Source organism: Ipomoea triloba, chromosome 6 (assembly GCF_003576645.1).
Source record: "Ipomoea triloba cultivar NCNSP0323 chromosome 6, ASM357664v1".
NCBI classification, from domain to species: Eukaryota; Viridiplantae; Streptophyta; class Magnoliopsida; order Solanales; family Convolvulaceae; genus Ipomoea; species Ipomoea triloba.
The window spans coordinates 19,306,910-19,332,124 of NC_044921.1; the positions used below are offsets into that span (position 1 = coordinate 19,306,910).

The 25,215-nt window shown below is 35.8% G+C and overlaps 6 protein-coding genes across 10 annotated transcripts; 2 read left to right on the forward strand and 4 right to left on the reverse strand.

The window, feature by feature from the left end:
- Positions 1 to 563: 563 nt before the first annotated feature.
- On the forward strand, positions 564 to 3,884 carry LOC116021987 (1-acyl-sn-glycerol-3-phosphate acyltransferase-like). Of its 4 annotated transcripts, none has more exons than XM_031262526.1 (6): positions 564 to 726; positions 1,148 to 1,507; positions 2,561 to 2,710; positions 2,821 to 2,919; positions 2,993 to 3,085; positions 3,467 to 3,884. In XM_031262526.1, exons 2-6 carry the CDS (start codon positions 1,178 to 1,180, stop codon positions 3,704 to 3,706), a joined length of 912 nt encoding a protein of 303 aa, XP_031118386.1. In that variant the 5' UTR covers positions 564 to 726; positions 1,148 to 1,177; the 3' UTR covers positions 3,707 to 3,884. The 4 variants fall into 4 exon arrangements, with proteins under 4 accessions (XP_031118386.1, XP_031118382.1, XP_031118384.1 ...); XM_031262522.1 differs by having other exon boundaries at positions 565 to 726; positions 1,142 to 1,507; XM_031262524.1 differs by lacking the exon at positions 564 to 726 and adding an exon at positions 764 to 786 and having other exon boundaries at positions 1,142 to 1,507.
- A 2,892-nt stretch (positions 3,885 to 6,776) lies between these two features.
- LOC116022716 (vacuolar protein sorting-associated protein 22 homolog 1) lies at positions 6,777 to 9,400 on the forward strand. The gene is made up of 7 exons (XM_031263556.1): positions 6,777 to 6,934; positions 7,034 to 7,144; positions 7,621 to 7,756; positions 7,872 to 8,026; positions 8,725 to 8,832; positions 8,918 to 9,007; positions 9,104 to 9,400. The coding sequence occupies exons 1-7, from the start codon at positions 6,884 to 6,886 to the stop codon at positions 9,206 to 9,208; spliced, it is 756 nt and encodes a 251-aa protein (XP_031119416.1). The 5' UTR covers positions 6,777 to 6,883; the 3' UTR covers positions 9,209 to 9,400.
- Positions 9,281 to 10,399, reverse strand: LOC116022715 (fatty acid desaturase 4, chloroplastic). The gene has a single exon (XM_031263555.1). The coding sequence runs from the start codon at positions 10,370 to 10,372 to the stop codon at positions 9,416 to 9,418; it is 957 nt and encodes a 318-aa protein (XP_031119415.1). The 5' UTR covers positions 10,373 to 10,399; the 3' UTR covers positions 9,281 to 9,415.
- A 1,544-nt stretch (positions 10,400 to 11,943) lies between these two features.
- Positions 11,944 to 14,119, reverse strand: LOC116022030 (protein FATTY ACID EXPORT 6-like). Its single transcript, XM_031262577.1, has 3 exons — positions 13,749 to 14,119; positions 12,425 to 12,512; positions 11,944 to 12,306 (listed from the first exon to the last, which is right to left on the reverse strand). Exons 1-3 carry the CDS (start codon positions 13,945 to 13,947, stop codon positions 12,234 to 12,236), a joined length of 360 nt encoding a protein of 119 aa, XP_031118437.1. The 5' UTR covers positions 13,948 to 14,119; the 3' UTR covers positions 11,944 to 12,233.
- Positions 14,120 to 14,953: 834 nt separating this feature from the next.
- On the reverse strand, positions 14,954 to 17,918 carry LOC116023319 (purple acid phosphatase 18). Its single transcript, XM_031264309.1, has 5 exons — positions 17,444 to 17,918; positions 16,233 to 16,904; positions 15,941 to 16,129; positions 15,774 to 15,862; positions 14,954 to 15,530 (listed from the first exon to the last, which is right to left on the reverse strand). Exons 1-5 carry the CDS (start codon positions 17,594 to 17,596, stop codon positions 15,311 to 15,313), a joined length of 1,323 nt encoding a protein of 440 aa, XP_031120169.1. The 5' UTR covers positions 17,597 to 17,918; the 3' UTR covers positions 14,954 to 15,310.
- A 2,349-nt stretch (positions 17,919 to 20,267) lies between these two features.
- LOC116022355 (polyadenylate-binding protein RBP45-like) lies at positions 20,268 to 24,558 on the reverse strand. 2 transcript variants are annotated; one of them, XM_031263041.1, is made up of 7 exons: positions 24,067 to 24,558; positions 23,254 to 23,719; positions 21,441 to 21,496; positions 21,238 to 21,368; positions 21,056 to 21,152; positions 20,783 to 20,932; positions 20,268 to 20,533 (listed from the first exon to the last, which is right to left on the reverse strand). In XM_031263041.1, exons 1-7 carry the CDS (start codon positions 24,439 to 24,441, stop codon positions 20,531 to 20,533), a joined length of 1,278 nt encoding a protein of 425 aa, XP_031118901.1. In that variant the 5' UTR covers positions 24,442 to 24,558; the 3' UTR covers positions 20,268 to 20,530. The 2 variants fall into 2 exon arrangements, with proteins under 2 accessions (XP_031118901.1, XP_031118900.1); XM_031263040.1 differs by having other exon boundaries at positions 21,441 to 21,499.
- Positions 24,559 to 25,215: the final 657 nt, after the last annotated feature.

A 25,215-nucleotide genomic window follows, 5' to 3' on the forward strand; every position in this document is an offset into this window, starting at 1 on the left:
AGTACATTTTATATATTATAATAACATATAAAATACATTATTCTAACAAAGTATATTATTCTAACTCATAAATTACATTATATAAAAAATGTTATTATTTTAACACATAAAATATATTATTCTAACTCATAAAATACATTATTTTAACCCAAAATGTTCATTATTATAACAAGCGCGCAAAACCAAATTCTTTTTAAACATCAAATCATCGTCATTTAACATTTTGAATGGTGGTGCAATTTTTTTTTTTAAGAACTTTTTAGAAAGTATTGACAATAACGTAACCAAGTATGAAAATTATATCTTATCCACATGATCGTCCTTTCTAAGATGTCATGCATTACTTTTTTAATTACAAAAATCATGTTCTATCCAGTTCACTATCTAGTATTATGATACACCCCTTTAGATACACAGTTGTTCTAAGTTATGTAGACCAATAAGTTGCAACTTGCAAATTTCTTGGTACGTATTAAAAAAGGTAGAAATTATATATGTTTTGGAAACTAGAAGCCATCCATGATCCATCACGGCATCACTTCTCTATTTATTTGCCTACAAAGATTTTGTGTAGCATAGACCGCCATCTTCCTTCTCCTCTTTTCATCTCACTCTCTCACTCATTTCTCTGCTACTCTCTATACGCACAAATAAATATTTCCATATTTGTCTACGCTGGAACGTTGTCCACTTGTCTATCTACTCTTTTCTTAGAGTTTCCCATAGGTATGTTATAGGCTTATAGCTTCTACCAGTTAGTTCTCTCCCTCTCTGTTTGCTTCAAAGGTCAATTTCTGGACTGTTCTTTTTTTACTTGTAAAATATTTGGTCGGAAACATCTGGATGTAGTGGAAATTGGTTGATAAGCTCCAAGGGTAAAAAAAGTTTCAATCTTTCTGGTCCTTGGTTTGTTTTGCAAAGTGGGAAACTTTTCAAATTGACAACACCTTTCAAAGTTTACCTTCTTGATCATTTGTTTTTTTACTAAAAGAACGTAACTTTCTTTGGTCTCCTGAATTAGTGATATTGTTCCCAACATTTTAAGCATTTTTCTAGAGTTTTGCGAACCCATTTACCTCTGGGAAATTTGCTTTATTCGTGTCTAATGGTATCTATTTTGGTTCTTGAATTTTTGACCCAGGAATAGGGAGAAAGAGATAGGAGTTGACATAAGGGTATGAAGAATTGTGGGATGGGCACATTCATGAGGAGCAGGAGATTTGGAAGCTATTTTGATGCGTGGTCAGGCTTGGATTTGGGTGCCCAATCACAAGTGGTGGTTAAGGGGGAGTTGGAGGGGAAGAAGCAAAAGACAAGAGATAATGTGTATGTGGAAGATGATGGGTGGTTGTGTGTGTTGATATCATGGATTAGAATAGTTGTGTGTTTTGTTTCAATGATGGTCACCACCTTAGTGTGGGCTGTAATCATGTTGGTGCTTTTGCCCTGGCCTTATCAGAGGATTAGGCAGGGCAATATCTATGGGCATGTGACTGGAAGAATGTTGGTGAGCTATACTTTCTTTTTATGTTTAAATTTTCCCTTCAATTGCTTATTTTATTCAAGAATGGTCTGGAATTCTGATTTTGCCTGTATATGTTCAGAATTTTCTGTTTTTATCTTATCTGACCTGTTAGGAAACCACACACACACAAGAAAAACTAGAGGCTATAAGTATATAAGAGAGAACTTTTGTGTGTATTTATTTCGTTTTTCCCTTTTAGGACTAATAGGCTGATGTTCTTTCTTGGCAATAACTTGTGTTTTTTTCCAATGCTATGGCGATAAATGTGTGGTGTTAAGAGTTTGAATCTGATGTGTGGGGTTTACGTCTCCCATGTAGCTTTTGACATATGATAAAAGGAGCAGTAAACTCGAGATAATTTCGTGGTTTCTGTTTTCTTGGAAGTACTAGCATAACATACGACAAGTGTATAATTAGACCAAAGACTCGTTAAAGGAGTGGCCCTACTTGTGGTTGTTGGGGAGGACGATAAAATTTAGGTTTAAATGAGTGGCTGGAAGTCCAGTGCTTCAAGATTGCCTTCTGTTTCTTGTTTGTCTCATTCTCACATGCTATTGCATTTCAGTGTGTGGACCAATTGGCTACTGTTGGGAACTTTTTCCTTTGCAGATTTAGCAGTAAATGCCATAGTTGTGTCACCTGCTAATAATGGTTAAAAAGAGAAGTTCCAATTATAGTTCAACAGCATTTATTTGACTTCTTGGTGTTTCCATCGTAGTTCTTTTTCTGGTTTCTGAAATTCTGCCCTCTTTATGCCTCATATAGTATCATGTTTAGAAATTCGGAGAATTAGGAATTCCAATAAGGATTAGGAACCATATGGAACAATTTGGATGAACGCATCATATAAAAGATATAATTTTGATAATTCATCTAGAAAATCAGTTTCTTATTGCCAGTTTGACCATATGACAAAGGTCGGAATTAGCTGTTTTTCTGATGTGTTTGAGCATATGGCACTTAGTTTTTGAGTAGTCTAGAAATGGAAAAGCTCGGGGACATTTGAACTGAAAGATTTAGTATGTTTGATTGCAGATGTGGATTTTAGGGAATCCAATAAAGATTGAAGGAGCCGAGTACTCCAGTGAGAAGGCTATTTATATCTGTAATCACGCGTCTCCTATCGACATTTTCCTCATAATGTGGTTGACCCCTACTGGCACTGTCGGCATTGCAAAGAAAGAGGTCAGTTTATTTTACACACCTTTCCTAGAAATTCAATATGTACATTTCAAATGTATCTTAAATCTTTTGGTTTTGGTTTTTTTTTTTTTTTTTTTTTTTTCGTTTTGTAGATTATATTTTACCCACTGTTCGGGCAGTTGTATGTTCTGGCAAACCATTTACGCATTGATCGTTCTAATCCAGCTGCTGCAATAGAGTCCATGAAAGAGGTACTCTTCCCTTCTCGATATTCCTAGCAGGCGCTTAAGCTACGTTGCTGATTGCTAATCATATATTTAACAGGCTGCTCAAGCAATTGTGGAAAACAATTTATCTTTAATTATTTTCCCCGAGGGTACAAGATCAAAGGATGGTCGACTATTACCGTTTAAAAAGGCAAGCTTCACAAATCTTGTTTTCTACTCCTATTTTGATGTCATTGACAGATTTTATCATAGATTGCTATACTAATGTTCTAATTTTGTTGCCGGGTTTTTCCCGTCTATTTGTGAAGCTCTAGCTCAATGCTACTAATGTATCTGAAGTAGCCGCCATTTTTGTAATGCTTGTGTTTATGTACTTATGTAAACAACCTATGTTAAGATCAAACGCTTACGACTATGTCAAAAGCAACTTTATTTCCTTATACCTACTTAACAGCAAGAACCGCATAAGACAGGGTGCTGGACTAGACCCTTCAGTCCTCCTAAACCTAATTCCATAATTATTCTTGATTGGGATCGGGATAGTGAATTCTTGTTGCCCTTTGATTTGCAGGGGTTTGTACACATGGCGCTGCAATCGCGGCGCCCAATAGTCCCGATCATTTTCACTGGAACGCATATGGCATGGAGGAAAGGCAGCATGCACGTTAGACCGGCTCCTCTAACCGTCAAGTTTCTCCCGCCAATCAGAACCGATGACTGGACAGCTGACAAAACCGAGGAGTATGTAAGATTGGTACATGATGTTTATGCCAAAAATCTCCCAGACTGTCAAAAGCCCCTACAAAGATGAGGTAATTCCATCCAGGCCACAGATGAGGATTTAGATATCAGTCTGTGGGTTCTGGACTTGAATAAAGCAAAAATGTTGCTTAGAATGTTTGTATCAGAAACTGTGAGGGAATGAATCAATTGTTATGCCGTGGACCCAGGTCCACCTTGCAAGGTGGACCTGGGTCTACATTCACATACACTATACTCTACATTCACACTTTGTAAACTCCACATTCACACATTACAAGATTATATATTTAGTAACTATATTACCACTGTTATGCATTCAGACATTTAAAACTCTATATTCACAGGTCCTATACTCAACTTGAGAACTTCACATTCACACATTACAGGGCTACAAGTTGCTAGAACTTCTTAACTCTATTACAGGTTCACACATGCATAACTCTACATTCACGATTTCTATACTCCATATTCACAATTTGAAACCTCCACATTCACACATTTCTGGGCAACTCTACATTCACACAATCATAAATGTACATTCACGATTCCTATACTCTACATTCACACAATCATAAATGTACATTCACGATTCCTATACTCTACATTCACACTTTGAAATCTCTACATTCACACATTTTTGGACAACTTTATATTCAGAAATATGTTTACTACTTTTTAAAAAAAAAAAGAAGAAAAAGAAGAAGACGACGATAAAAACGACGTAGTTTTGGACCCAGGTCCACCTTGCAAGGTAGACCTGGGTCCACAGCATAATTTGCCGGAATGAAGAGGTACCATTCGGGAATGAACTACCTGAGCTCAGACTTATCTAGTTTTGGTGTCATCTGTATGATATTAGTTCTCTTAATTGAATGTCATGGTAGAACAATTGGATGGATATTGCGTTAATTACCTCTCTTTGGTTCTGTAACTATTGAGTTAGTTTTTTTTTCACGACTATTATGCTAATAGGTTTCATGATTACTTGTTATTTTTTTTATAATAATTATTATTTATATCAAAATAAAGTATAAATTAGAAGTTGTAATAGTGAGATAAAGATTTACCATAACTATAATAAAAAGATGGTAATAAATATGCAACCTCTGTAAATATAATTAAATTTTTGTTAACACTAATTTTAATAAATGTAATCACGGACCATGGTATGGGCAATCTCTGAACGCACAAGAGCAGGGCCGTCCCAATAAAAATAAAGGTCCTGTGCGATATTTGAATTTGGGCCCCTTTTCACAGGAATATTTATTAATCTATAGAATCAAGGACATCTTAATTTTTTAAATCATATACGTCAAATAAAAACGAATTATTTGGTTTATCATTGTAACCAACATCATCTAAACAACCATCAACATTCCTATATCATTTTCATCGTCACAGTGATACTTATCATTTTTGTGCGCATTATCATTTAAATTTTTTCAAGCCTCACAATCACCTTGATCTTTTTTATGAAGATTAAGTATTAGCATCTAACAAATCTTCATTGGCATCATGTTTTGCTCATCTATTTGATATTTTTTTGTAATGAATTTTTTCAAGAGTTCCTTTTGTGATTGAGTTAATTGCTCAATCCTTTTTTTCTTTTAATGCTTCTCAAACCCAAATGAATATTATTTTTAGAAAACATAATTACAAAATTCTAGAAAAAAATTATTTAGAATCTCTATCAATAAATAATTTATCAAGAAACAAAATCTTGAATATATTATTCAATATTTAAAATTATTAAGCCAATAAGCCATATTAATAAATAATAATTGTGAAATAAATTAAATAATATGTACAATTAAGTTAATAAGTTTTAATTAATAATTACTAGATGTCTGATGGTGAAAGTATATTATTTATGCATGTAAAGTACATTATTTGAATACTAAAAGTATACTATTCTATATACTTTCAAATAATATATATTCAGTATACAAATAATGTACTTTTAGTATATTAAAAATGTACCTTAAATTCATGGTCCATACAATAATTTGTCCATAATAATCTCATATTATATATGTATATAATATTTTCAAAAGCAAATTTGGGGCCAATTGTAAAAAAAAAAAAAAATGTATATATACTATACAACAGGCTACTGACTGCTGTATATAAACATATGATGTATTATGGCCTATTTGGGGGCCCTGTGTAATGGCCCTGGGCAAACATGCCCAGGGCCGGCCCTGCACAAGGGAAAGTTAAAAGCAATAAAAAAAAACGTAGATCACAGTGTGGCCAATCACCTAATACAAGGAAAAGCCGAAAGCAGAAGAAAAAAAAAAGAAGAAAAGATCAGAGAGATCTTACCTCACTGCACCCGCTGAAGAAAACTAAAAAGTTGCAAACTTCGAGAAAATATCACATTATGTAGAGCGTAGACTATGGTTCATATAGTTGTGTAAACCATAAATAGAAAAAGTACATTGTTTGAGTATTGAAAGTGCATTATTTTGTATAATATCAAATAATGTACATTTTGTACACAAATAATGTATTTTTAGTATATTAAATTGAGTACTAAAAATACATTATTTTGTATAATGTACATTTAGTACATAAATATACAATTTTAGTATATTAAAAATGTATTTTTTTATGATCTACACAGACCATGGTCCAGATAATTATTTTTCCTTTAGAATGATAAAGTTAAAAAAATAATATTATATCTTATTTGTTTAAATAAGAATCTTACTAAACACTTTTTACAAAATGAGACAAATGGAGTATTTATTTTTACATGTTAGTCCTCTCTATTAAATTTAAACGAATGATTAATTGTGACAATTAAATAAAAACTAATAATGTATTGTGATAAAATTAAAATAAAAAATAAATGTGATAAAATAATGAAAAACTAAAAATGAATTTGATCTATATTATATGTCAAAATAAGTAAAAGTAATGCACACCGTCAAATATTGTACAAAAATAAATTTATTTAATACATATTTTTAAATAATAGTTATAATTTATTAATTTTACTTATTTATTCATTAAGGGGAAAAAAAAAAGAAAAAAGAAAAAAATAAGAATAAATAGAGTATGCATGATAAATTGAAATCAAAGTTTTTATTAAAATGTACAATATTCCTCTTTTATCCTCCAAGCCTCCAACCATACACACACAGATCATCACCAACGAACCAAAGAGTAGAGAGTCGGAGATTGAACCGGAAGCCGTAAACCCAAAATCTTCGACTACAAAATGAGGCGGAGGCCGGGAATCGGAGGACTACAGAACGCCGCCACAGCTAGGGTTTTTTGCTCTCTCTCTCTCAAACTAAATTCGTTGTTTGGCGTTGATTTTAGTTGATAATTTACTCGGCTAATTCATTTGAATTGCCTCTGTATTAAGGATCAATACCGATTGCTCGGTGAAAATGTGGCCAAACTGAGAACGGATCTTATGAAGGAGCAGCTCGCTACTTTTCGCACTCAGCTCGAAGACTTTGCCCGTAAACACAAGGTTTTATTATTATTTTTTTAATGTATTTTTTTCCTAAAATTTGCAACATTGCACCGGTTGATTTTAATTGTTTGATGTTTTTCTCTTCAAATTCTACTACTATTATTCTTCTTCTTTATGTGGTTGTTATACTTGACAGAAACAGGTTCTATTGATCAATTTCTGTTGTCAATTTTAGGTATTCGTTTGATAACATTGAAATTGACTGCAGATTTGAATATAATAAACTGCATTTTCGGATATTAAGAGGCCAGCAGGAGGTTACTGATTGAAATTGGAATATAATTTACTTGGACTTATAATGTTTGAATTTTTCATAGACTTGTAATTTTGTATTTACATATACATGTTTTTATAATTTACTTTGTGAATTCATGGAATAAAATCTTCATTTATTTACCATTAACTTTTGCTGCTTTCTAATTTAGTATGTGTAATAATTAAAAGTTAGCAACTTCATTTGTTTTAATTTTCAGAATGACATCCGGAAGAATCCTGCATTCAGATCACAGTTTCATGAGATGTGTGCCAAAATAGGAGTAGACCCTCTTGCCTCAAACAAGGGTTTTTGGGTGGAGCTCTTAGGAATTGGTGACTTCTATTATGAACTTGGTTAGTTACATACCTAAAGATTATCTTTGTTTATCATGAATGTGACATCGCTCATTTCTTGTTTTCAATGTGCTTTGCGATGTGAACTGTAACATTACTGTACCTGTCTAGGCAGGGGTACAAATTATTGATATTTGTTTGGCAACACGGCCTCATAATGGAGGTTTGATCAGCTTGGAGGAGCTATGTAAAATTCTTGTTCAGAAAAGGAAGGGTGCTCGTGAAACTGTGTCCGAGGATGACTGTTTGCGTGCTATAAGCAAGCTGAAGGTATTAGCACATACTGTTCTACTGAACAGACTGACTTTACTTTGCATGATTCTTTTATTGGGTCAACTGCATGCCTCTGCTGACTGTTGGTCCTTGGGCTGCAAGCTTTTCATAAATATGCTTCATGGTTCATGATCGACTGACAGAGTATTTAGATAGTTTTTCAAACTTGACCACATTTGCGTATGGAGAAATGGATATTAAGATGAAATGACACAGTATCATAAAGGAACCACAATGTCTTGAAGGAAATCTGCATCCCTTCCTTTCTTTTCCTTCTTTTGTGCATGTTTACATTTCTGGGAATTGGGATGGCTTACTGGAACATTTTCCTTATATCCACTCTGCTGGATTATTTCCCTAATTATAGATGATTAACTGAGAACCCCTTTTTGAGATAAGTAGGAGTCTAGAACTTTAGAATTTATATATCTTCTTCACTATAGCCCTTCTGGTTTGGCCAAATATTCGCCATTATTTTGATAGGATGTGTGCCTACTGCCTACACAGAAAACATTATCCATTTTCCTTTAGTACTCTAAAATTTTTCCTAGTAGTTAGCATTTTCCGTTGGAAACTTGGAAAACATGATGATTTACTCTAAAATGTACTTGTTCTCCAATTCCGAGAATATGAAAACGTTTTCCAATGCCATTTACTTTATTTTGCAATTTGATTACATCTAAATCATCTTCCAGGTACTGGGTAATGGTTTTGAGGTGATTTCAGTTGGAAAAAGGAAGCTTGTTCGTTCTGTCCCAACTGAATTAAACAAGGATCACAATGAAATTTTAGAGCTGGCCCAGGTTTGACAGTTTGAATTTTCTTGTAACATTTACATATGATCAATTATCATGCAATTCAAATTCTCAAGCATCTTCTTTCTTGTAGACTCAAGGCTTTGTTACAGTTGATGAGGTACAAAGACGCTTGAATTGGTCCTCTGGTCGAGCAACTGATACCCTTGAAACGCTGCTAAAGGTTAGTTTTTGCTTCTATTTCTTTAACACGTTGCCTAGAACTTGAGTTCCATCTAGGTTTTATCTGATTATCACAAGCCACGATTCTGATATACAGGAAGGTCTGGCTATGGTTGATGATGGGCACCGTGATGGCAGACGCCGATATTGGTTTCCTTGTGTATCATCTATCTCTTCCTATGCTGGATCTGATTCAGCTTGAGCACTTCCCGGGTTATTGTGTTATGAAAGAAATTGAGGTTCTTGTTTCTGAATTCTCGTACTGTACCATATCTATTAAAGAAATTTTTTTGAGTTTGTGAAAACCATACATGAACATTTTTCCTGTGTCAATTGTAAGCACTGTTTTAACAAACAATGCAAATATTTATACAATGATGAATCCAAAATGAAATAATCAAACTCCTTGCTAAGTAAGCAATGAAGCAGGTTCAGGTTCCTCCTCTTCTGTCCATTCAGAATCCGGTTCGCTCCAGGACCGGGGTCGAACTCCAAGCCTGAAGAACAAAACCAGTTCTAATGCCTCGAAAACCTTCAGCTCATCCAAAACCGCATTCCAAGCTCCACTCACAATGCAGTAATTGTTGTTATACGGTGGCCGGTGGTGTGCCGCGTGCTGAGATCGGGAAACCAGGATTCCGGCGTCCTGGAGCGCCACCACTAGCGGCGGGAGCTTACTCTTTGTGCCGTGTGCCCAGGCATGGAACTGCTGGCTAAACATAATGCAGCCTGAGCACACCCCAACGAAGCCATGGAAAACTGGGTCGTTGCAGAGAAGGTCCATGGGAAGAACAGCAAACGTCACCGCCTTCGCCAGGGCGTGCAGATTGTTGGCGAACTCGCGCCGGGTGATCGTCCATGGCCATTTATGGTGACCTTGGAAGGCATCGATTTGGGTTCCGAAGACCGGAGTCTTGGCGGAGCCGTAGTTGTCAATACCCCAGTGGTAGACTCCGGAACCAAGGTCCGCCAGCACGTACCCGATATAGCCTGCTAAAATGGGCTCGAACCAAGCGTGTGAAACGGTTGCACCGGCAACAGACTTGGCCAGAGAAACCAGCACGGTGGTGCACCCACACGCCACCCATGCACGGTGAGACCATGTTGATTTCAAGCTAGGATCATTGAGCAACGTTTTAGCAGTACTAACAAACTCAGCCGCATTGGTCGAGAGTCTCGGCTCCAATCCCACCACTGGCGGCTCAACCACTAGTGGCCGGGGTTGGCCCGGTGGCTTAGTAGTAGTGGTGGTGGTGGTGGTGGAGCAGTAGATGCGTAAAGAAACCGGGAAACGGCCGGAGTTGCAGCGACTTGGGGCACGGCGTAAGGCTCTGAAAGGCTGGCTACGTTGAGGTAAGATAGACATTGTTGATCTGTAAAACCAAGAAAATGGCAATTTATTTATTCATGTAAATAGAGAGAAGAATAATATATGGTGGACGCAAAATGGGAGTGGAAAGGCTTTGTGGTGAGAAATGGGAAAAAGAAGAGTCTGGGGCAACTGGGAAATAGTGTGGTTGGGAAGGCACTGTCGTCGTGGGGCTATAGAGATCGCTAGAAGAAAGCGCTGAATTAGTGTCCCAAAATGGTTGCATACTTGCATCAAAGGTCCAATGTAGCCGTCACAATACAAAATTGAGGCCACATTTCCTCTTGTCGTGTTTGAATTGCCTGCACATGTTCTCTACGATTGTAGGATTGATTAATGGTGTTCCAAACCATAAAAGCAGCTATATTTAGTAGCACTAATACCAATTTTTGGATTGACTAATTAGTGTTGTTGGGTGATTCATTACTCCAATCATTTTTCAAAGAGTCATTTAGATGCATTATAGTTGAAGCAATTAGAGCATCCTCATCCGCTCTTGATTTTTCACAATTTTTGAAGTGCCATTATGAAAGAGAAAGGAGGGCAAGACCCGAAAAACAGGCTACATCCGTGCCCAGTAGGCGTGCTTAGCACGCACCTACTAGGCGCGATTCTTGCGCTCCATGCCGGAATTAATTCACTTTGTTTTTCCTTTTTTCTCACCTGGCAAGCCCCACAAAAAAAAAACTAAAATTTGCAGGACAAAAAATCAACCAAAAATCACTATCCACTTTTATTAAAAGGGCAAAAACCATCAAAAAACCTTTGTTGGAGATGTTCGTAAAAGTGATCCAGTTGTTTCAATTTTACTGTCACCTCTTTAATCTTACCACTCTTCCAAATAGGGCTTTAGTTTAACATTTATAATAATACTCCAACTTTTACTTTTTGAATTTATTAAAATATTAAAAACACCTTCATTTGCCAAAGACCATGTGATTTAGTGACACTGGGTTGTACCCCACATGAGAAGGGGTGGGTTCGAGCCTCAGTGGAGGTGATATTTTTTTATCTTCGACTTTTACACCAATTCCATAAGTGGCAAGGCAACCATATCTTTGGCATGGAATAACAGTATAACACTAATGGAATATTCATTTTGATGATTCCAATCATTCCATACCTCATCTCTCTTTCCTCATTGACAAGTTTACCTAAAGTTTCATGAGTTATAATTAAATTGATTGATCAATTTAAAATAAACTGATAGTTTAATTTTATTAATACGGATAGAATTTTTTTTTTGAGAATATTAATACGGGTAGAATTAGTCATGTTATAAACATCAATGTACAAGCATTTGGGCCTGCAATTAACCTCCTCATTTTGCATGAGGTGACAATTTTAGTTTATTTTTATTGAAATCGTTATATCAAATATGCACATGAGCACAAAGACCAAAAGAATTGCTAATTTTGCTAAATATTCATTGAAAGTGTAGTACATTTATCAAAATTATATTCCATATTGATGGCAACAATTTTCACTTAAAAGACTTGTATCGATGGACATCAATCACATTTTCAATGAACATCTTATTCCGTAAGCCTGTGTGCACCCCCACATGAGACTCAAAAATCCAATTGGTTTTATGAAGAAAACAAGTTTAGAGCTCATTCACTAACAATGCACCAAAACATTACAAGTTTGGATAAATCTTTGAGCATTTTCATTTGTCAGAACAGACGCTATAAACGTGACGAACATGATAGGAGAGACCAAAAAAAAAACACTTTCTATGCTTAGGACAGTGCTATGTTGTACAAAACGAAACTGTTAAGTTCACAATGTGAGGACCTCAATCTGGATTACCCAACAAAACAATGTGGAATCAGAACAAGAACACACAATTGATTCATTACTCGTTCTTGGAGGGGAAATGGTTCCCACCAGTGGCGATCTTGAACAGGTAAAATCCCGTCATAAGTGCACTGCAAAACATACACACAAACAATCTGCTAAGAAGATCGCATAAAGAAACAATCGAGCATGTAGGTTTTGATAATCAGACAGAGTGATTCTGCATCGTTCACTCTTCTGTGTTGTTACCTGATCCCGGCAACAACACCCGCAGGCATTATTTTCGAGGTTGCCATGTAGCGTTGTCCCATGACCCAAGTCAGCACGGCAGCACAAACTGTTATATAACCACGAAAAATTAAGTAAACAATCTAGCTTCAATGAAATGAGGAAGGAAGTTTAGCGTGTAGAAAATATGCTTAATTAGTTTTCATCAACTTAGTCCCGGGAATGACAAAGGAAAGAAAAGATGGGTAAAAGAGGAGGATTGGCAAATGGCAAGCAACCTAAACGTTTGGCACATTCCTGTAAAATTAAGTGTGATCGGGATGTTATCTAATTGTAAATACCCGCAAGGGTAAAAGGAACATTTCATTAAATGGCCTCTACCAAGCTGTGCTTTACCGCAGAAAGTGTTGGGTGATTAAAAAGCAAAATATCCATAAGATAAACGCTAAGAATACTAAAGACTGATGAGCACGAATACAAGAAAGACCCATGAATTACATATCGTATCGCCCTTATTGAGGATGAATTGATTGATTATATAGAGGGTAGATATAGACATACTTCATAGAATAGAACTGAAAATATTAAAAAAAGACATTTAGTTCAAGGGTTCATGATGGATTTTGCTTCATAGAATAGAACGGAGAACGATATATAGCCTAGCCCAACTATGTTAGGATTATGATCTAGTTGAGCTCAATCACCACATTATTCACGATATGAAAACATATATGAAAGCATAATTGGCAGATAAAGCTAAAGAATCAAAAGGGCCAGTCTGGTAAACGCAATTCTTTCCCATTTTTTTCTTTGTACTCTAACAGTTTAACTAACTTGTAGAAACCAAAGTACCATCCAAGAGGCAAAATCAATCCATGATTTCTCATACATTTTGTGTCAATATTAAAAGGATAGCCAAGACAACATAGTGTTCGGTCCATCTCATTCATTGTTAGTGTCAGACATCAAGAACCAAGTCTAAGAAATTAAGATGGAAACCAAAACAGGCAAAAAGAGCTTGATAATTAGTAAGACTTTAATCATAAACACCTTCACATACAAATCTATAATGGAACAAACAAGAACAACTTAAAAATGGCAAAATCTCCAAAAGCAAATTTCATTTTCACACCTAAAGAAGCAATTCAAACACATAAAAACTGATAGAGAAAGGGAGAAAAAGACAAACGAACACAACATAGTATCCTTAGATCTGAACACTAAAGCAGAATTACAGAACCCAATGTTGTAGAACCAATCAAATTGCATTCATCACCCCAGAATTACTTATAGATCACGGGTAAAAAGCCACAACACACAAAAATACAGAGATGAGACAACATACCAGTTTCAACAATCAAGGCGAAGTATGAGTTCTTGCGCTTGTGAAAAGCTTGGAGGCTGAGATAACCAGCTAGGATGAGCAAAAATCCAGTGCCAAGGCCTCCACCCAGGGAAGCTATGCTTCCTTTCTTGGCAAATCCAACGATTCCACCACACACCAGAACTAAACCGTAGGGTATTGTGAAGCAAAAATCATGCATCTTCGCCAAATGGGTGTCCAAAAAGGAAAGAAATTTCGGCAGATTATTAGGAAATGATTGAGAGCAGAGAGAGAGGGAGGAAGGGTTTGGTTTCCAAAATCAAGAAACTTTCCAACTTGAGCCGTAGCAAATACCAGGTCAAAACCCAATGTTCATACTCCGCATTAACTACTCCCATATTTTAGACCAAATTGGCCTTTACTCTGTCAGATAACAATATAATATAGAACCCAAGACCAAATAATCAAGGGTAATATTGTCATCTGCAGCTCATTGAGGCTTGCGGTCGCCACACTTCAACTTCCTTTTTTTGTGAACATCCACACTTATTATTTTTAGTTTTGATAATTCCTTCTCGCAACTTAAATCCTTTTGCCTAAAGCATCAATATGGTTTCAATTTTATTTGGAAAAGGTAGAAATAAGTCATCAAACTATTTGAGAATTAGCAATTAAGTCATCGAACTCGAATAAACTCTAAACAAATTACTGAACTCAAAAAAAACAAAGCAATTAAACCACTAAATAGGAAAAAAAAATAACAATTAACATTTTTAACATGTTATTTACCTATTCCGACCAACAACGACAATCGAAAATTTCGGGCGACCGGCGACAACTCTGTCGACACTGAAAATTTTCGCTAGTCACCATAATAGACAAATGACCTGATAAAAATTTAATTGTTATTTTTTTCTGGTTTAGTGGTTTAATTGCTTTGTTTTTCTTAGTTCAATAGCTTATTTGAGTTCAATGGCTTAATTACTGATTCCCAAATGGTTCGATTGCTTATTTGCACATTTTCCCTATTTTTTTTAATGACTAGGGTAAAAAAAACCCACAACTACTACTCAAAAATGCATTTGAATAAATATCGCATTGTGACTCAAGTTGACTCTTGTAGTCACATTAAGAGTCGAATTTGTAACATTGTGATTAGCAAGTCAACTGCCTGAGTAGGAGTGACTTTTCCCACTAACCAAATTGTTATCTTAGTAACTACAAAGTTTCAAATTCAACTCACAATAACAATAAACATTCAAACTACATTTGATACATTGTACCATATGTGTAACAAATGGAATACATGTTTTTAGCAACCTAGAGATGAAGTGATTAAAAATCACTCTTTTAACATTCTAAGATAAAGTAAAAAATTAGTACCACTACACTACTTAACCATGAAATCTTGGGCATGTTTATAACAACCCTTAAAAACAGCAACACTAAACCTTACAAACACGAGAACTTGACCGAGAGAACAATGCACACATACAACAATTCTCTCATTCAGTCATTCTACTGTGTATATACATATGGAAAGTACATCTAGGTTGACCAGCAACTTTGACATTAAGGGGCCATCAGGAGTTCAGGACTTTCCTTCCCTCTTTGCTGTTTTTGCCATTGCATGCTGGATTACTCCATGATGAGGTAACCCAAACCTTATCAGACTGCACTGATTCATCATCATTATTCCGATGCCAACTCCAATGTGCATGAGTTGAATTGACAACCTCGAACTCTCCATGACCAAAGCTTGCTTGGCGAAACGCAGACCATACTGGTTGGGGATCTTTGTACCTGCCATAGTTTCTCACGGCATTAAAACTCTGAAACTCGTGTTTAAATGTTCTGTAAAGAACAGAGGAGGCAAGAGGGTAAAACTCGTAAACATGTTGCACACAATGCTTCAAGAAAGCCATAGGTTGGATCGAGTTGTAAGTCCGAGGATAAAACCTTTTTATTCAAGTTAGTTATCCCCATGAAATTATTGGGGATCAGCAAAATCCCAAAATCAAGCTTACAACCATACAGAATACTCACCTGGTTGCTAAACCTTCTCTGTTTCCTCCATCACCTATGGTTATATGGATAGGACCACACTGATCATTTTTGTCTTTGTAAACTTGTTTCTGGTTGTGCAATGAAAATGAATTAGAATAATATAATAATAATCAGGACGAGAAGAAGAAGATCAGATATAGGCATACCGAGCGCTCATAAGCATGCACATGGCCAGAAAACACAATGTCTGTACCAGCAGCATAAAGCAAAGGTTCCATGGCTGCCTTCATGGCATTACCTTCCCCTCGATGGGCATTATTACTACTATACCATGGCACATGGAATATCACAACCAACCACGGTGTCTTTTTGCGGTCTACTTTAAGAAAATCAGCCTATAGTTTAATGGGCAATGGGTTATAAAGAACATTAATGATCACAAAAGAGCGTTACTACTAGTTATTTGAAAACAACTGAGAGCTCAAGTGCTCAACTAACCTTCGCCCAACGATATTGATCAGAGTGGTCATCAAAACTAGTATAAGAGCTAAGCATCACAACGTGAACCCCTGCCACGTCAAATGAGTAATACAGGTTTGAATTGGATCCACTCTCCGCAAAGGCCATCACCCACCTCGCGTTATAAGACAGAAACCATTCTTTAACTAACGGAATCGTTTCTATTTCATGGTTCCCATGTGTCACCATCCATGGCCTAGCACTTGCAAGCGGCTGCACCAGCATACCAAAGGTGTCCCAATGGGCTTGAATGTAATCAGCATATGAAAGGTCTCCAGGGAGCAAAAGAACATCATATTTACATTGCTGTATGTGGCCTAAAGTCGACTTAGTCCATTCAGTCTGCCCCAAATCACCTGCCACAACAAACATAATTGGGAACTTGGAAGGGGGAGTCTTGAGCTGAAACTCGGGATATTTCCCCCCACACCGATAGTAATACACAGTATCATCCTTCAGCGGTCCAATCACAGTATGGTGGATATACCCTGATTTGTATACTAGATAGCTATACGTTTTAGTTTCTCCTCCTTCAGCTACTGAGGTGTAGTTTCCTGGCGATGTGCCATATTCCACACGCGAAGGAGATGATTTATCACTAGTGACCCAGGATACTCGTATATGTTTATCCCCCGCTAAGGATATGTGGACCTGCAGTCATTTTCAAAACTTCAAAACACCAATCACCAAATCATTTTCAAGAACTGATATTTTGCCCCCGAAATTCAAACTTATGAACAGAAAATACAAGCTTCAGAATCCATAATAATAAGGATATGTGAACCTGCAGTCATTTTCAAAACTTAAAAACACCAATCCCCAAATCATTTTCCAGAACTGATATTTTGCCCCCGAAATTCAAACGTATGAATATCCATAAATGACGATATGTTCCCAGCTTCACCGGAATCAAATATATTAAAAATGGATTTACTCAGTTCAAAAAATTGCAAAAAATGAAAGTCATAGTAACCTACTGTTTTTTGCAGCTTAAATAAAATTCTTAGGGTTTGAGGCGGTTTCCTCTCTGAAATTTCGCCGGCATTGTTTTCCAAAATTGACGGAAACACTTCCACTCCAACAGAAAATTTTACGAAATAAACAGAAAGACAAACGGTAATTTCACAGAATCACAGATAATCTCGTTTTCCTATTTTCTTCAATTTTTGTTTTGTTTTCCAATATCTTACCTGGTGAGGATCAGAAGAAGAGAATGGATCCTTAGTTAAACGCAAGATTTTGCGGCGCGGAGGCCTGATGTACTCGGCCGTCGTAACGGAGGCGGCGAAAAAAGAAACCGCCATGAAAAGTAGTCGCAATACATTATTCAGCCGGGGATCCATGGTGGAGTGAAGGTGAGGAAAAGTATGAAAGCGTGATTATATATATAAATACATAATATATATACAGTATATGCGCAGATCAGAGCATCCAAGGTTATCGTATTGGCATGAACGTATGTATATACGGCGATATGGTATTGTGTTGAGTGTTGGGTGGCTCCGATCCGTCCGTTTCCCGGAAATGGAAAATGCGGATTGTGGTTATGAAACCTTTTTTAATTTTCTGCAATCAAATTCAAAGGTTGCATGAGAGCTTACGTGGTATCGTAACCGTATTTTCATACAATCATACAATTGTTCGAACGCAATTTGCAATTCATGTCTGCTCACCTCATACTTTAAATATTCATTTACTACTAATACCGCCTTATATGCATCAAATGTTAATCCCTATCAATATATTATTTAATGTATTTGTTTTTGTCTCATTTTATATTATTTAATTTAATTAATCAGATTTTATTTCATTTAGTTTTTTTATAAGTAGATTAATTTGGGAAAATAAACTAAGTAGGGTAGGACTAACAATTCTGGAAGATAGGACAAATCTTATAAGAATGCTTTTGAAAAAGGTAAGGTTGAGAGCAGTGGACAATTTAGCAATTTGTTCTATCTGCTATCACTTTTTGCATGTGATATACACCAACTTTTATTTTTTACAGTATTTATTTACTACATGTTTTATTTTGTACAATTTATCCTATGTCCAAAAAATAGAAATTTTGTCAATTGGCATGTAGTACAATTGGCAATTTAGCAAACTTTCTAGCTATAGCTTTGCCTTAAATCGGCATTAAAAACTCTTTAAACTTGGTCTGTTTAAGTTTTAAGATTTTTGTTTAGCTAGTCTGTTGTGGATGAGGCAAACATAGTCGGTTAGACACAATAACAACTCATTTGATTCTTGAAAAATAAAAAAGTAAACTAAAATTCAATAAAAATAAATTATTTAAAATATTAATTTTATTATTTGGCTGGTAAAAAATAAGTTGATTTGTTTTTTTAAAAAATGTGAAAAATAAAATCCTTACAAATGTTTTTTTTAAATCATTTTTCTTAAATTTGAAGAATCAATTTTTTAAAGAATAAAGTATCCACGAACCATTAGGCGCTTTTCTCTTCTTTCTTTTTCTTATCTCCATGATTTGCATGGAATTGTCAAGAAAAGCATTTTGTCTCCTAGCTAAATGTTAGGTGCTGATGTTGCTGGGTATCCTAATTCCCAATGGCGCAATATCGTTGGTTATAGATAGCTTTTGTACATTACTTTCGGGTGTCCCCTTTCCATTAAAAAAAAAAAAAAAGTATCCACGAACCAAACAAATAAGGCAAAAACATAATATCTCACTATCCTTATCCTCAAGATGGTCAGGTCAATATGAAAATATAATACTTATACTAAAAAAATATAATACTAACTAGAAATAAAGTATTAATTATTTATAAAGAAAAGTGGAATACTTTTAAATTTTTTTTATATATTTTGTATTTAAAAAGTATTACTCTCTTGTCCAATTTTATATATCTTACTTTTCTTTTTAATCCATCTCAAAATATTGTCCACTTTCTAAAAATAAATGTCCTTATATTTTTTACAAGTAATCTATACAGAGATGTTCACCAAATCTTTTCGAAAAAAAAGAAGAAGAAGATGTTCACCAAATCACGAAGTACTATGTGTTTACTTTGCCCTATTTTTAGTGGGCTGTGCAATCAAATCAAATATACATATGTTCACCAATCGGGAAGTACTATGTGTTTACCTTCTCTCTCTTTCTTTTTTTTTTTTTGAAAAAAGTACAATCACTGCAATGTGTTTACCTTCCTCCTCCCAACTTCATCCCCCATTTCTTTTACAGTTTTACCCATTTTTAATCTTCTTATCTTTTCTCCATTATTCTCCCTCTTCCCAGTTTGTGTATTCTTGTATATAGAGTAGTACCAATATTCTATATGAAGATAAACAATTGAAGAAAGATGATGAAATGTAGATGATATAAAGAAATTGTTTACTTAAGTAAGACGAAGAAATGTATTATACAAGAGTATTTTTTTTTTCAAAAGTATTACACTTTCTAATTAGTATCATATTTTTCAATATATATATATATATATATATATATATATATATATATATATATTACATTTTTATGTTAACTCAATCCATGTTAACCCAACCTATCTCACGAATATGATCTCACAAAGTCCAAGTATGGATGCAGTAAATGCCAGGCGACAACCTATAAAAATAAAAAAAATAATGCATGTGTGGTATGTCAAATATATATATATATATATATATATATATATATATATATATATATTACTTCTCTTATTTATATATAAATAAATAAATTTGAATATATATAAATATAATTTCAAAAAATCTAACAAAACCGACCCGCCCGAATTAACTCAACTAACTCCGCCAAATTGGGTGAGTTAATTCGATAGAATCGACCACCAACTCAACCCAATTGGCCAAGTTAGGCACTAGACAGCTGCCTAAGGAGCAATTCAACTTGGCCTAGGGGCACAACAGTGGTCACAGGAGAGTCACTCAACAAAGAATAACCTGTTTAGTTCTCAAATTTGATGAATAAAATCTCTCCCAGAAACTTATTTTCTACAAACCAAATGGCCATAAAAGTTAACCAAAGGCAGAGGCAAATGACAATATAAACATAACGACACAACTCATAAACACTATAGGTGAATTGCTCAAGAGTATTACACAAACACAGTATTAAGTCCCCGAATTCAACAATTAAAAAAAAAAAAGGAAAAAAAGAAAAGAAGAAAAACATAAGGTAAGAAAACAAGGGTGCATGCCAGGCATTCATAGTGTGGCCAGTATCACTAACTGGGAATATCAGCAATCAGCATAGCTTGTTATACACCAGTTCACCAGCCTTGTTGATCATTAGCAACATATCACTGCAAATGTGAAATAACAAATAGCGTTTAGTTAGGTTGTATTTGCTGTACTAATGAGAAAATAAACAAATCACTCAAAACCTAATATATGGGTGAATATTATTATTTCATCTAGAACGAGAGAAATATAAGAAATCAATGCATGCTATACAAAAATATATGAAACTTTGACCAGAGTTTCTCTCACCCTTAAGCACTCTGCAAATTCTTCAAAGAACTAAAACTCTAAAAGCCTTGTCTACATCATACCTGATGTGGCTGTTGATAGTTTGTATATCCAGGATAACTTCCATAGTACATACTAGGGTCTTGAGGAGGTGGAGCATATCCATAAGCCTCATACCCTTGTGCATATCCATAATAGGAACCACCACCACCCCATTTTGGCTGCTCTGATGACTGCATCAAAAACAAAGTCAAAATTTTAAAAACAAAACAAAACAAAAGATTCAAAAATTAAAAAAAAAAAAACGAAACAAGACAAAACAAAAATAATTCACTAAAGACATGACAGGAATTGACCTGTTTGTTGGAAGGGCTGCGTCCCCATGAAAGCCGAATGTTCTGTTCTCCTAACTGTGTACCCTGCAAATTTGATAGAGCCTGCTCTGCAGAAGCCCTATGCAACACACACAAGAAACAAATAAGGTACAAGTTCATGAAAAGAAATTGCAGAAGTGATCTTAGATGCAGCACTTTGTCACCTGGTAGCAAATTGAACAAAGCCACAACGCTTTCCTGCAACTATTTTTATATGAACCAGCTCTCCATACGGGGAAAACACTTGCCTTAAATGCTCCTCAGTAACATTGGGATCCAGCCCACCAACAAATATCTGTGCATTGGAATGTGATTTAAACAGTGTACATAAAAAAGCAAAAAACAAACACTAAGACAAACTACCCACTGTCGTATTATTAGGGTCACTCTCGCCTTGACTTGCTTGAGGATTTTGATATGTAGATGCTGCAATGAACAAATGAGTGAAGATGCAATTCCCGGGTGAGGTAAACAGAAATAACACAGAAATACCTTTTTCTGCAGGACCAAATTTCTTGATAGAAATTTAAATAGTAAAACCACAGTATACACAAAAATGGAAATATAACAAGCAGGCAATGCCACAACAGCACTACCAATTGTATTTTCAGCAACCAATAACTCCAAAAAATCGCAGGCATCAGAAGTAGTATAGTTAGAATGTGCAATAATCAAACACCAAAGATTGAAAAAAATGAGATCACGAAACAATTAAGTTGAACTAAATGACAAAAATTACAGGAGAACAGTGAAGCACCAATAACTTTTTAACTAAAGAAAGAGATTGCAGTGGAACAGCAAAGCAACAATAAACTCTTATAAATGTCCCCAACCCGAAAGAGGTGATGGAAGTAGGGGGGAAATTTCATCAGAAAACGGAACCTAATCCATGTCCTTTTGCTTGGCATGTACAGAATCACAAAAACTATACATTCTATTTTATTATGCAGTTTCCATCAGTCAATCCAACCCTTTTTGCATATCAAAGATGACACAAAAAGGACAATACTATTATCAAGTTCAGAGCATAGGCCACATCAGAAAAGTTCATGATCATGCATATTACATACATGACCTAAAATTTTAAACCCTTTCTGCAGTTTCCATCAGTCAATCCAACCCTTTTTGCATATCAAAGATGAAACAAAAAGGACACATACTATTATCAAGTTCGGAGCATAGGCCACATCAGAAAAGTTCATGCTCATGCATATTACATACATGACCTAAAATTTTAAACCAAGTTCCTAAATGTCTTCTAGCTAATGAATCACCGATTATCTCATTTGAAGTGTACGAAGGGTATACAACTTGATATACCCAGTCACCAGTGCTCAATTTATTTCATCTGAAATGTTGTTCACCTTTATCTCGCAGATCTAAAAAAGCACAATTAACAGGACCAATAAGCTGAAACTTGGAAACACTGTCTTATGATGCCACAAAGATATTTTTACTTTTTTAAAAAAAAAAGATAAAAGTGGAAAAATGAACAGGTTGCTGCAGCAATATTTAATAGGAGAGAAAGAACTGCTCCAGATGTGATAAAAAAGAAAAAAGGGCTACTTAAGGATTTATATGAACTGGAAAAGAAACAGAAGGAAATTTAATTCTTGATAACTCTGAAAATAAATTTATTTGGGCTTGTATATCAAAAGGAACTGGAAAGTAACTTAGTGTAGCATAAATGCCACAAGAAATTGAACGAAGCTTACTGCATAAACAAATTAACTGACCTAAAGTGAGGCCACGCACTAAATGGTAATCATTTCAGCTGAAATCAGTTCCAGGCCCCCATATACGAGAGCCTCTCTGTTTCCTGCTTCGAGACAACATGACTTTTATAAGTTTGAGCAAGTTTAGAGATAATTTAAGTTGGCCAAGTTTACAAAGGTAAGAACGGAAAGAAATGACTTTGTAAATTCTGTGTATCTGCAAGTGCATGACTGAAAGAGCAATCAACTTAAAGCGCCATAAATAAACTCAGAACCACGTCAAGAAGGAAGTCATCACTTCAACAAGTACCAATTTAGGCATTATCAGAACACACAGAACAATGTGAGCAAACTGCTATACAACAAAAAGCTGAAAGCATAAACAAAGAGAATGAACAGCTGATATTTTTCTGATATAGCATAAAGCATACTAAAAGCAAATGACAAAGGAATTAAAGAACCTACCTTTCTGCTGTGTACCAACAGTTTGCTTATTAGCAGCAGGCCCAATTCTCATGGGCCTGGTAGAGCATAGCACTCCATTCATTTCAGTGAGAGCTCGCACTTGTTCACTCTCATCCCCAAATTTGACAAACCCATAGCCCTTGGAGCGTCCAGTGTTCTTATCAGTGACAACTTTAGCACCTTTCACTGATGAGTACACAGCCTTAAATGTTTCTTGTAGTAAGTAATCAGTAACATCAGCAGCCAAATCTCCAACAAAAATTGTATAGTCAGGGGTGTTATCCCTTCTCTCACCAGCTCCAAGAGTTGCCCAATTCAGCCGGAAATTCTGGTCTGTGTTTGGCATCAGAGTACCATTATATGTTTGTAATACGGACTCAGCAGCTGCATGAGACCTGAACTCAATGAAGCCATAACCCTCAGATTGTGTGGTGAATTTGTTACGAATGACCTTTACAGCAGCAACCTGAAACCAGAAGAGCCAGTTGATTATCCAGAGAGAATGTTATTAGCTCCAAGATTTTGCACAAATCTTCATTTTGAAACACCAAATATTTTTATGCAATACAATAACATACTCCACATTAGTTATAGTTAAGAACATATATTTTTGGCAGCCATTAATTAATATTATGGGAACTTAATTCGCTAAAATGTTTTTAAAAGGTTTATTTGAGAATTGAGATCAGAGAAGCAAATTTATCTAATAATTCTAAACTTTAATAATATTTAACAAATAACAGGTAATTATCATCTTTTATAACTAGAGGAAAACATTAAGCAAAATCGAGCAAGCTGAAAATATCAACGCACCTCTCCAGTATGAGCGAAGCAGCCGTTGACATAACTCTCATCCATCCAATACTGCAAGTCCCCAATCCAAAGAGACTTAACTTCGCTGGGGCTAGAAGAAGCCGCGGGAGCGGTGGCGGTGTAGGCGCCAGCATACTGTTGCGGCTGCTGAGTTTGATAAGGAACAGGCATGGCATGAGACATCGCCGGCGGCGGCTGGTGGGCCCAGGCGGCGGGAGGCTGTGGTTGCATCGGCGGCTGCTGCTGCTGCTGCGCCTGCATCATCCACTGCTGAGGTGGCTGCTGGTACTGCGGCGGAGGAGGCTGCTGCTGCTGCGACGGATCTGCCGACATCGGAGCCATTGGTGGCGGGACCATGCTGCCTGGTTGCATCATCTTCGCGACGGAATCGAAAAATTGGGGTTGAACCCTAGAGGGAGGGCGTGGAGTAGATAGAGAACACCAATTCGTAACGCTCGCGTCGCGATAAAGAAGAGAGAGAGAAGAAAACGGATCTTGGAGTCGGGTCTCATTAAAAGGGTGAGAATATGTAGACTGGGCCACTACTGTCAAAAGAAACCAAGAGGCCCATTTTATTCTCTCAAAAAGAAATTTCTATTTTCATCGAATTATGCCCTATTTTCTTGGTGGAGAATCTATTCTTGCATATTTTTTAAAAAAGAAATAACGAGAAATAATATATTTTTATTTTCAATAAAGAAGAAATATTATTTTTTTAAAATACTATTGACTCTGTTACAATGTAATATCTATTTATGTGATCTCTCACTTGGAAGGGCCACAGTTATACCGCTTGACCACACAAGGTTTTTGACAAGAAATATTATTAAACGACAAGCTATTGAATACATGTGGGGGTTTAGATTCACATACTAATGCACCCGTATGAGTGTCAAGACTGTCAACCGTCTTGGTCAATTCATGGCCACTGAGTTTTCTAACATATTAATAAAAATGATAGAATTATGTACGACATAAGGTTCAGACAGTTACTTATAACAATGTCAACATATGAACGAGAAATAGAGCTACCTGTCAAGACTCGAACGAAGATCTGGCAATTCATTTTGATGCAAACATTTCTTAGACCCTTCTCTATGACCTAACCAAGAGCTTCATTGCACCTTGACGTAGAGCTAACTCTTATTT